General features: G+C 34.0%; 1 protein-coding gene across 25 annotated transcripts in view; it reads right to left on the bottom strand.

Moving 5' to 3' along the window:
• Nucleotides 1–12,583, bottom strand: part of NSD1 (nuclear receptor binding SET domain protein 1) — a 152,387-nt gene that overhangs the window by 47,798 nt on the left and 92,006 nt on the right. For all 25 annotated transcript variants that reach the window (XM_069077666.1, XM_069077680.1, XM_069077673.1 and 22 more), the window contains 5 exons: nucleotides 8,700–8,775; nucleotides 5,848–5,960; nucleotides 4,803–4,946; nucleotides 3,524–3,647; nucleotides 959–1,159 (listed from right to left, as the gene is read on the bottom strand). In XM_069077666.1, coding sequence (XP_068933767.1) covers nucleotides 959–1,159; nucleotides 3,524–3,647; nucleotides 4,803–4,946; nucleotides 5,848–5,960; nucleotides 8,700–8,775 — 658 coding nt within the window. The remainder of the gene's footprint in view (nucleotides 1–958; nucleotides 1,160–3,523; nucleotides 3,648–4,802; nucleotides 4,947–5,847; nucleotides 5,961–8,699; nucleotides 8,776–12,583) is intronic.

Here is a 12,583-nt window from a genome sequence, read left to right as displayed (position 1 = left end):
GAGACCACTATGAAAATGGTTCTGCAACATTTTGTGAAAAAGAGGTTAGAAAATCCTTTTTTTCTGTGAAAAATTCCACAGCGTTCTTAATATTAAACTCCTTGAACATGACTTGTCTTTGCTCAGCAGAGAAAGCATATGTAAATATACACAGATGAGTCATGTAACAGTCTAAATTAAGAGAGAGCTTTTGTAATTAGAATAATCTTTGTGTATTTTAATAGTTGGGTATGTGGTTTCCTGAATCCTTCATATCTGCCTCACTCAAATTTCATCTGACTGGGTATAATGCCCAGTCTATAATGTCGTAATATCATACAATATCACATGTAAGAAAATGACCCAGTCAATAAAGGTAAGAGAACTAAATAACAGCAAAAAAATAAAAATTATTCAGAATGTTTTTTTTTTTTAGCAATTTTGTGGTGCTCTGGGCTGATAACAGATTGATATAACATATTAAGAAACAACTAACACAAGGTGGGAGTGTAGAATCATTTTGCTCAGGCAACAATTTAGCCCTCATGATTTCCAACTTCCTCACTCTCCCACATCAGGTATGTGGATAGTCATATGAATGACAGAAAAAATGTAAAATGTCACACATCAGTTTACAGGCTTATTAAAAATAAAAAAAAACAACAGGTATACTTTTATTGTATATAATGATCTTATGTTAACAAAGCAATGGATTTGAGGTCATCTACCATTCAATTCTTTGCTTAAATTTTAAGCCTTTCTTCTTCTTCCCTCTTCAAAAAAACAAAAACAAATATGCACTGGCTTTACTTATAACACTATATCATATGTGTGAACAATCCAAATATCTAAATGTGGATGTGACAACGAAACAGATTCTAGATTAAGGGATACATTTATGTTCAGTCAAAGAAAAGGACAATAGGAATTTCCTTTCATCTGTGGCCCAGTGAATAAAAGTAACGCAGTGTCAATGTACCTTTTGATGCAGAAAGACTGGCTGGATTAGCAGCATGACAGGTTATACACATGTGAAGGGAGCACCGAAAACCCTTGTTCTGTAGAACAGTTGGTGGATATTTCTGTATACAGGTTTCATGGTAAAACTTTCCACAAAGAGGTAGCAAACACCTTTTGACATCTTCTCCACTGGTTTTACACACAAAACAGGTGTGAATTCCTAGGAGACAACAGTTTAAAAGAAAAACATAGGTGGGCAGCAAAGCAGAGCAAATAAGACTTGGCAAACAAAAGTCAGTAGGGAGAAGAAAGAAGGTATCTATAACACAATTATTTATAGCTTTTATAATAGTAAAAGTATTAGAAAAAATGAATGTATAAAATAATTGGGGAATACCTAAACAGATTCTGGTACACCAGTAATAGAATACCTTAGACCATATGAAATGGTACAAGGGAGCACAAAGTCACATTAGTGCATAAAGCTTCAAAAACTCTTTTTCCTTATTTCCAGCCTTGTCAGGCTGTGAGGTAGGTAACAAAAGTATATGAAGAATAGATAAAATGTGGAACACACTCAAATCAAAAAGATATATATGATGTGGCACAGTTAAGAATGCAGAACAACTTATGATAAAAGCAAAGATATTTAATAGTAAAACAGAAACAAAAATCTACCTTAAACCCCCCACCCCCATTCCATACATAAAATTAAAAGAGGACAAGGAAACACAAATTTGTTATTACTTTGCTATGTTGAATGTACAAATTTAAAACTTTATATTATGTTTATAAAATAAACAAAAGATGAGTTTACTTGGTATGTTTTGATGCTTAAAACAACTTTGAGAGAGATACTATATGGATTATGCCCCATTTTACAGATGAGGAAAATGAGACTCAAACAATACCCACAAAACTAAAAGATGTTGGGGGAAGTGGAGGATTTGAATCTAGGTCTTTTCTGGCCTTGGGAAAAAAGTTCTACTCACTATATACTACATTGGCTTTCATCTAGAAGTTATAGTTTTATATTTGATTTAAATGTTTCTATGTGCTGATGGTTATTAAGCTTAGAATGAAAGCCAAATGAAAGTAAATAAACAAAATATCAGCCATCATAATATGGAACCTGTCTTTGGTACTTAACTTGGCATGTATTAAGCCCATAGTTATTTCTATTATGGCAACATTTCACTATTGATTTTATGGAATTTAAAAAATAAATTCTTTCTAATTTGAACTATTCATATCCTTGTCATTTTTAAAAGAGTGAACAAAATGAAATACTATGTCTTTTCTAAACTTTGTATTTCTGCTGGGACTGTACAGGCTGTCACACATAGTGTGACGGTCTTTTTTTTTTTTTTTAAAACAATTGGGGTTAAGCAACTTGCTCAAGGTTACACGGCCAGTTTTTTTTGTGTGGGTGTTAAGTATCTGAGGCCAGAACCGATCCTGGATCCTCCCGACTCCGGGCCGGTGCTCTTACTCACTCTGCCACCTAGCCGCCCCTGTGACAGTCTTAAGCAGGTTAAAAACTACTTGCAAAATCTGGTAAATATGTGAAAGGAAAAGGTTTGAAAAAGACAAATTTAGGATAGGACTGAGAATGGACAACTTTGTGGTGAGGGCTTTAATACCACAAGACTGAATGACATTGCAATATCCATCCTTAAGAGAGCTTCAACTGTAAGACAAATTGCTATCTGGCTTTATGCCCACTAATCTGGACTTCTATTACTTTGTAATTCCAATGATATTGTATTAATCTAGATACAGACTGACTTCCACACTGACCTGCTAAATAAGCCCTCTTTGAATCAATGAATCAGGCATACATTAAAAAAAAAGCTAGAGGTACATCCTATACTGAACTGCTTATCTTCCCAGTAAGGGTGGGTGACAAGGGAGGAAGGGAATGAATATGGAATTCAAAGTTTTAAAATCAAATATTCAAATATGTATGTGTGTGTATGTGTATATGTATACACACACACACACACACACATATATACTATTATTAATACCATCTTACATGTAATTGGGAAATAAGATATACAGGCACTGAGACATAGAGATCCACTGGAAAAGTTGAAAGGGGTATGGGAGAAAATATGGGAGAGAGCAGATTGGAGGAGGGGATATCCTGTGGGACTGCTATTTTTGGGGGGTGGGTAGGGGAAAAACAGGGAGAAAATTTGTAACTCAAAATCTGGCAGAAATGAATGATGTAAATCAAAAGTTAATATAGCATTTGAAAAAAAAGCTAGAGAATACAGAACCATTTTAGGTATTTTCTAAGGTCAACTCTGGCAGAAAGTATGTTTATATTTACAATAATGTAGTGGTCTACATTTGTCTAATAAAAGACAGGAGGTGGGATAAGATCTCTCAATTGTCCCTTTTATTTCTAACAATCTACTTTTCTATGATTTTAGTGTGGTTATCAACATTTCCTATAAAGCCCCAAATCGTATGATATTATATGAAAATATTTGGAATAGTACAACAAAAAGAAATCCCAGAGAACTGGACTTCCAAAATTCCTAACAGAGGTGAGCATTTTTTGTGTACAATATACCTGTTCGACATTCCTTGCAGATAAATTTGCCTTTTGGCATCTCTGTCAGGCCAATACACTCCAGGTGGAAGGCACCACAACACTGCGCCTCACACAGCAACAACTCACCCACTTTCTCACAGTTCTGTTTAGGAGGAAAACACATTCATCTATGGAAAACCTTAAACAGACAAACTGAACAATATTTATAGTTATAACCTGACAAATGACCATCAGTGAGGGACACTGTTACTTCAAGTATACACAAAAAGAATTTGATTGGTATGGGTTTTCCTATCAGTAATACATATGTCAATTCCTTCCATAACTTAGTCAATTGTTTCATGAGTTACTGTGGTCCAAAAATTTATCACCATCTGGCTATCCTGATAGTTTTGTTTCTCTTCACTTACATAGGCCTTAGATAAAAGAGAAAGTCTGTGATTAGGATTGTAGATAAATTCAGTAAGTGTGATGAAAACCTGAGAGGTTGTACTCCACTAGGTTTGCCTAAAAGAGTTTCCATACAACCATAAAGACACCAGAACAGGCCTAGTAAAGATTAATGAGAAACAGTTCAAGGAGCTTTGATTTTATCAGGACAAGTATTCCTCTTATGCTGATGAGACTGCAATCACTTCCAGGTCTTAACAGAGAGCTTCTTGGTATGACCAAAAAATTTACCACCTTGTAGCCAAGCATGTACATGGAAGCTCTCACTTTTATCTGTGCTAGACAACAGCTGGACTACTAGGCCATATAAGTGTTTGAACTCCCATGCACAGCCTGCATATCACATGAAGCATTAGAAGCAGGTTAAGGAAAGTTGTTTCAAGACTTCAATCAGAAATTTTGTCTGTGTGACTATACCCTCTACTGATACATATTATAGATTCTCCAACACTTTAGAAGATGCTTTCGTGATATGTTGTGTCCAAAAACTTTGTCTGGTGGTCAATTCTCTAGTGCTGTCTTACCAAGATAACTAAAGAATATTACTAATGAAATCTTTTGAATGTGGACTACTAAACTATTTACACATTAGTTTAAGTGGTAATTTTTATTGCATCTTTTTATACCTTAGAATTAGAAATTTTAAAGAAGTGATCAATATTACAAAAAGAAGGGACAAAAGTATGCAGTTCAAAGACTGGACAGTCAAAATAATGTTCATAAAGCAGGTCCTGCCAGCAAGTAGTTTGCAAATATTAATTGATTTGACCACATTTTTTTCAGGAAGGGAGTCTTCTTAAGGGCATATTTTCAGTAAGATCACATTTAGTACACAGAAGACTTCTACCTGGCAAACATTTTCCTTGAGAGCTGCTCCTCCACCACGTTCAGCCTGTATCTTTTTAGATACAGGCATCCCATGATCATGTTCCACACTCTCTTCTATGGCATCTTTGGGGCTTTTAGTAGTCCCAGGAGTAACTGGTTCTCCCTTGAAAGAGAAAAAAAAATCCCAGCACATTTGGATCATTGGTATCTCTTCCATTTGACCACCCCCTCCCCACTGGGCTGCTATTTGTCTAACCGTAAGCACTTACAGATGTTCAGCCAATCACGCGGGCGGACTGCATGCAATGTTAGTTCTAACCCTGCTGTGATTGGGCAGGTAGTGAGCGCCTCATGCCCTGGCACTAACTGCTCTGAGGCTGTTCCACTGGAACTTTTTGAGCTGTTCCATTTTAAGGTTTCACTAAGGGAGAGAAAACATTCTTAAGTTCATTTGATTATTTATTTCTCCTTCCAAGTTGTGTTCTCTAAAAAATGCACCATTTGGGCATTTCATTCTTTTTGTCCTGGAAAGAAATGGTCCTTCTATCAAAGTTGGTTGGTATGGACCCATACAGTCCCAGGACTACCTGAAATGACCAAAAAGTCCTAAAAGCATCAAATTTACTTTGATGCAATGTAAATGAAAGGACTTTGATTTTAAAATCAGGTTTAGTTTTTCTCCCAAACTATTACTATTCTTTGAGGGTTTAAAAATATTGGAGGAATATTAGCATGTGGTAGTCTTAAGTAGACTGAACTGTTTTCAATAAGGAGGAAGTGGATTAAGTATGAATCCACTCAAGACTACATATTTATTTAAAATGAAATTGTATGAAAAATCTTTCTGAATATTGATAATTTTGCCTCATAATTAATCCTAACACCTAAAGCACATAATGAGATCTTTAGAAATGTGCCATTCTATGACATTATTTGTGCAAATGTATTCTATATTTTACATGGCTGCTTCTTTCTATTAATATTGTTAAAGGAAATGAGTAAAGAGAAGTGACTGGTAAAGGGGGTTCCATTTTGAATGTACATAGCCTAGAGCCCAACTGTACCTCAGAGTTTTGAGCCTCCCGTGAAGAGTCTTCATTTCTCACTTTCTTACAATGTGCAGGAACATGTCTCTGTCTCTTTCGCTTCCTTTGCTTTTCAAAGACTTTGTTTGTACCTGTAACAAGGAAAAGAAAATGTTAACAGAAGAAACCGTTACCTGCTTTCTCAGGTAAGAAGTCACATTGCATTGTACTAATGGACAAATAAAATAAAAAAAATACAGTTAATAAAGATCACAACTGAAATGTGCTAACATTTATTTCTTGTCTTCTTTAGGTGACTAATGAGGAACATGGAATATTAGCTAAATACTAACCACTGGTTAAATGTGGCTATTCATCAAGACAATAATAATTTCCTATCTTTTAGCTAGTAAAATTCCTAGTGCCATCATCAGATCTCTGAAACCATAAAAAAGGAGAGAATGACTTCCAGAGACGTTAATTCCTAATATCTCAGGTAACTGAAGAGGGAAAAGTTAAAATATAATTAAAAATTCAGGGATGTGTAAAGAAAAGCTTTCAAACAGAGGATATATAACAATTTGTTTTGAATGTTGTAGAAGGAATTCCTATTCAGGCTGATTTTAAAACAGATGATTTCAATTTTGTGTTTCTATGATTCTGTAGACTCTTTTTAAGGGCACCAAACAAAAGCTGAACTAAAAAATAATTTTGTTAAAAAGAGAAAGTCTATTATTTAGCTATGTTTCTTTTATAGAATATACAAGGCTTAAAATTTTATAAAATATTTTCAAAATGCTTAGAAAAAAGGACTCTTGTTTTGAAAAATTATGATTTCAACTTTACATTTTGACAGATGAGCTATGAAAACATTAATACCCCCACAATATCATTGGGTAGTCACAGATTTCAAGTAGTTATTTAAAGTATCTCAAAATGTGCTTGTGAAGATGAAAAGACCATAAGCTAGATAATAGTACTATTGGTTGGAAACAGATCTAAATACTGATGATTAATTGATGACTGTTAATGTGGAAGAATTTCCCTAAGATAGAGCACCAGGACTCTTTATCATTGGATGTGTTATAGTTAACATTTTTTCAATAACTTGAATGAAGATATAAAGATGCCATACCAATGAAAATTGAAAATGGTAAGCATATTGATTGATATAATCAAGCTATAAAAGAATTCTGAAAAGTAAAAACAATGGCCTAAATCTAACAAGGTAAGATTTGATGGCTACTTTGACCTTTAAAAAAAATTAACATACAAATAAGTATAGAATGGATGAGACATTTAAGACAGTTCATCTTGAAAAAAAATTTGAAATTTAGTGGAATCCAAGGCTCCATGAGTCAAGAGTGTGAAACAGAAGCAATGAAATCTCAAGTTGCATTAACAGAAGAAGTGTAAAACTGAAGTTTAAAATCCTTTTGCAAATGGTCCTAAACAGATCACAACTGCAGTATGTGTCCTAAACTGCTATTTTACAAAAGATCCTGACAAGGTGGAGCATATGAAGAGAAGGGTGACTAGGGTGGTGTAGTGACTCAAAACCTTGCTACATGAAGAGGTAATGAAGTAGCTGACATGAAGAAAGAGAAATTAGACTTATTCTGCTTGACCCTAGAAAGAATGATGGATAGAAATTGCAGGAAGATAGTAGATTTTTGCTTCACGTGGGGGAAAACTTCCTACAAAAAGCTGTTCCAAAAAGGAGAAAAGTACAATCTACTGAGAGAGCTGGTGACAGAATGCAGCATTCCAACAGAGGCTGGACAAAGGGTGGTGACGCTATATTGAACAACACAGTGCATTAGCTGACCTTTAAAGTACTTTCCATTTCTAACAGTGAATAGCTCTAGGATATAATTTTATAGCAACAGAAGCCACACCAGAAAAAAAGTTAATATTAGCTGAGTCAGTTAAAGAAATAATTATTACCATGTATGACCGCGCATCACTGTAGTCAATTTTCCCTCCCTTTTGGGGGTTTAAACCTATCATTTCATGTGTGTGGGCTAAATGTAGAAAGTGTCCCTGACAATTCAGATCAGCAATTGCACTGTAATTTAAGAATTCCAGACACTGGGCAGAACACTGAAAGGTTAAGTGACTTGCTGTGATTAAACAAAGTTGTGGCAGATACATGTGCTTAGCACATTAATATGTACTTCTTAATAAATGCTGTCTATATCTCTTTGGCAGAAGTTCACGTCTGTTCTTCCCGACTCCAAGGCTCCTTCTCAGTATTTTTAATCAGTCAAAAAATGAAATGGTTAACATTCTACTCTCTACATAATTTGGCTTCACAAACTTTTGCCAGCAACCAAAGCTATTCAATTCTGCACATACAATATCTATAAACTAGTCTCTTCTGAAAAGAATAGACAGACAACTATGTGACTAAGGATGGGGTTAAGGGAAGTTGGTAGGGAGAGAAGGCATGTTCAGAGATGACGAAGCAGGAGATCTAAGTCTATCTTTATTTGATCTCTTTTAAGGAAAGGCTTTATAACTGTTTACTGATGTGACTGAAAAGGAGATGATATATTAACAAGAATCACATGCACCAGGACCATATATATCCCTTCCTGTATATGTAACCTCAAACTATACCAAATATACTTTGGGCATTTTAACTGAAATTCTCAATCTCTTTTTATGAAAAAGGATTATTTGAAGGATATCATAAAAAAAATCATATAAAAAAGGCAGGATTATGGAAAGTTTCATTTCATGGTTAGCTGTTCCATTATATGTAAACTTGAATAATCCTAGACATAACATATCCCCATAAGGAAGACAACTATAAAGAAAAAAAGGTACCACACAAAACATCAATATCTCAGGTACTTCTTCTCCCCTTCTGTGTCTAGAACACTTACCTTCACCACACTCCAAAGATGTGAGCGTTGTACATGATCCAGAAATATCATTCTCCAATTGACCAGTATTATAACACTGTGTAGGAGCAAGATAAACATCATTCTGAGTTTTACAATTTGGGAGAATTTATTATAAACAGAGGAATTTACTTTACTAATGAAAGACCGAACTAGCAGTTAATGAGTGGGTAGAGATAATTGGTAGCATTACTGGGTTTAAAAAAATTGACTTCTGAGGTAAATATCACATAAGTGATCATGGGCAAGACACTGAGTTTCTCCAGGCCTCAGTTTTCTCATCAGTAAAATAAAGGAGCTGAACTAATTTAATCTGTAATGGCCCAACAATAAACTCTCTTCCTAATAAAGAAGAAATAACTGAGTGGAACCAGGTTAAGTCTCAATTCTATAAATTAAATTATGTAGTAAAAAAAATTAAAAGCAGGACTCGCCTTACAAATCTATAAAAAAAGAATTAACTGTTAATAAGAGGCATGTAAAATTCTACATCTCAGCACTTAACATAAAAGTGTCTGTGCATAGTACAGGCTGATAGCTCTATAACTGCAAGGTAAGGTGGAACATTCTTTTGGGTTTAAAGTTCATTAGAAGTGGTCTGTCATAATTTCAGATCAAATAAAATAAGGCATTTAAAGTACCTTATAAATCCCAAAGTGAGATATTAAAGTAAGTTGCAGTTTAAGTTACTGTTATTATTGTCATATCTGCTAAAACACTAATTTCAAATGAATGTGTATGCACAAATATCCATGACTCTGAGATCAACAGGTTTTCTGCTCTACAACCATCATACACTAGCTTGTTACTTGAAAGTCAGCACAACAGACAGTGGTAGCATTAGACCACAATGAAATAAGGTCCTTGGGTTTCCAGTTTCAGATATTAACACCCACACACACCCACACACACACACCCACACCCACACACACACACATCTACCAACTCAAGACAAAACATTTTCTATAATAAAAATCCAGATCTAAGTGCATATGTATTTTCTCTGCTAGTACAGATTCATAAGTGAGCTAAATGTTCCTAAGACCAGGAAACTGCCAAAATGCTAGATGTTCCTCATCTGGACATTCTAATATTTCATGGATATGAATTAAACACCCACATTGTCCATCTAGTGTCTCTAACTCTTGCTGGGTGATATGCCAACCTACTTTTCTGATCATCCATGTAAGGAATATTATGTTTTGTTTTTTTACAATTTCATTTTATTGATCATATGTACCAACTTATTTATATGACATGTTTTACACCAAGTACCCTTTGGGTAACCCACAATTTTGAGTCTTCTGAGACACCGGTGAAATAAGGCTATGAATCAAAGTATACCAAAGAGTAGTAATATTAAAAAAAGTATGCTTTGTTGAAGAATAGGCTAATTGAAAGCACTGCATAATTTCCACAAAGCAACAAAACTTTCTCTTCCTTCCTATTCAATTCTGTACCCAACATTCCAAATTCTAGTCCATGATATACATACAGATTATGAGACTTATGGAAAGCACATCTGCTTGAGTTTCCTTCATGGCTTTTGCTGTTTTTTAAGATTAATTAGGCTATTTCCCAATGCTGAGGCACCTTTGCATTCCCATAATGAATCCAAACTCGGTCAAAATGAATTATTTTCTGAGCAAATTGCTATTGCATTGCAAGGATTTTCCACCAATATTCCTCTGTCAAATTGGGCTTTAGGATCTTGTTCCCTTGCTGGTTTGGGTATCAAACCTCATATTACTGATAAAAATTATGAGAGTGAGGTTCAGCAAGAGAGATTCTTATTCAAACTGGGGTTAAAAGTGATCACAAACTCCAACATAGACAACTTAGGATAATAAATTTAGAGATGAAAGGGCCTTATCCAAAGTCAACTACATGACCCCTTAAAGCAGAGTTGTGTTCCACATCACTGATAAGAAAATTACAAATTGAAAAAAAAAAGAATAATAAAAGGGAAGTCAATGTTAGAGGAACTATAGGATGACAGGAACATTCATGTAATTTTATGAAACAAAGTTAAAAAGCTTTTCCAAGAAAGAAAAAAATCAATGAAGAGAAATTTAATAGTAGCCAAACAAAACAAAACACACACACACACACAAACCCCTTTACATTAACTATCCATAATATCTAAAATATAAAGAGAATGGACAAAAATATATGACTAAAGATCATTCCTTTAGAGATAGTTAAAAGTTAACAGATTTAAAAAACTGCAAAATATAAATGACCATGCAAAAATAGAGGCAGTATAGTCTAGCGTTAATATTACATTTGGAGTCAGGAGATCATGGTTCAAAGTTTATTTTACAGATTACCTATATGACCTTGGGTAAACATTTAACTTGTTTGAGACTCATCTGTACAATGGTATAGACAACCTCTTAGTGCTTTCTAAACTCTAAATGTGTGATACTATGAATATGTTCCACATCAGTGATAACTAGAAAACTGAAATCTGGAAAAGATGAACAATAACTTGGAAGTCAATGTTGGACGAACTATGTGAAGGCAGACCACTACTTTTATGAGACTGATGTATTAATCACTAAACCAGGGAAGGATAAAGCACAGAAAGAGAATTAGACACCAATATAATTAATGAACAAGTGTTTCAAAAATTTTAAATAAAATCTCATCAAACTGACTACAATTATTCATTGAAGAAATTGTCATGACCAAACTGGCTTTAATACGTGGGATACAAAGATGGTTCAACCTTAGAGGAAAAATTAATGTAATAATATTAAAAACAAAACAAGCCAACTCGTGATTATCTTGAGAGATAAAAGATATTTGTCCTAAAAATAAAAAACTCAAAGTATATGAATCAAGGGACTTTTTTAATATCATAAAAATTATTTTAAAATAAAAGCAGCATCATATGTAATAGGGATATACTAGAAGCTTTCCCAATAAATACTGGAGTAAAGCAAAGATGCAGACTCTTCCCCCCCACCCCATTATGTCATTGAGTTTTAGAAGTACTGATAATGAAAAGTAAAGAAATTAAAAGCATAAAGGTAAAGGAGTAGATGAAACCATTCCTATTTGATGATGATGTGATTATTTGCTTAAAAAAAAAGTTAGGGAATCTAATTGAGAAAATTAATAGTTTCAGCCAAGTTGTAGGATCACAAAATAAGCCCTCCAATATCAAAAGCTAACAAAAACCCAAGAGGCAGTAATAGAAAGGGAAATGCCATTCCAAACAACTACAAAATGCATAAATTATCTGGTGATCAATTTACTAACGTATACAAAATACTTGTATAGATTCTATTACAAAGTACTCCTTAAAGAAAAAAAAAGAACTTAAATAGCTGAGGGAATATTCAGTGATCATGACTGTGCTGTGCCAATATCAAATATCAATGCTACTAAAGTTAATTTAGTTTTAATCTGATAGCAAACAAACTATCAAAGGCATGCTTTTCATAACTTCAATGAAATAAAAAAATTCATTTGTAAAAATAAAGGATGAAGAATATCAAGGGAATTTATGAAATGATGAAGGAAGAATAACATTTCCAGACCTCAAACTATACTATAAAAGCAGCAGTCATTAAGACCATCTGGTACTAGTTAAAAAAAAATAGAAGTAGATCAATGGAACAGGCTGGGCAAGAGAGAAACAGAAATAATAAAATTAATGACCTAGAAAACATAAATTACTTTGGCAAGAATTCCCCATTTAATAGAAACTGGGAAAACTAGAAAGAAGTCTGACAAAAATTAGGCTTATACCATATTACCATATTCCACAATATATCCGAAACAGACAAATGATATTCTAAAGATCATACTACACACACACACACACACACACACACACACACACACACACACACACA

This window comes from Petaurus breviceps, unplaced genomic scaffold (genome assembly GCF_028583685.1).
Source record: "Petaurus breviceps papuanus isolate PSGF00001 unplaced genomic scaffold, PetGlider_PUasm1.0 90994, whole genome shotgun sequence".
Taxonomy (NCBI): domain Eukaryota; kingdom Metazoa; phylum Chordata; class Mammalia; order Diprotodontia; family Petauridae; genus Petaurus; species Petaurus breviceps.
Note: the sequence above shows the minus strand (reverse complement) of the source record. Positions and strands in the feature narration are given on the sequence as shown.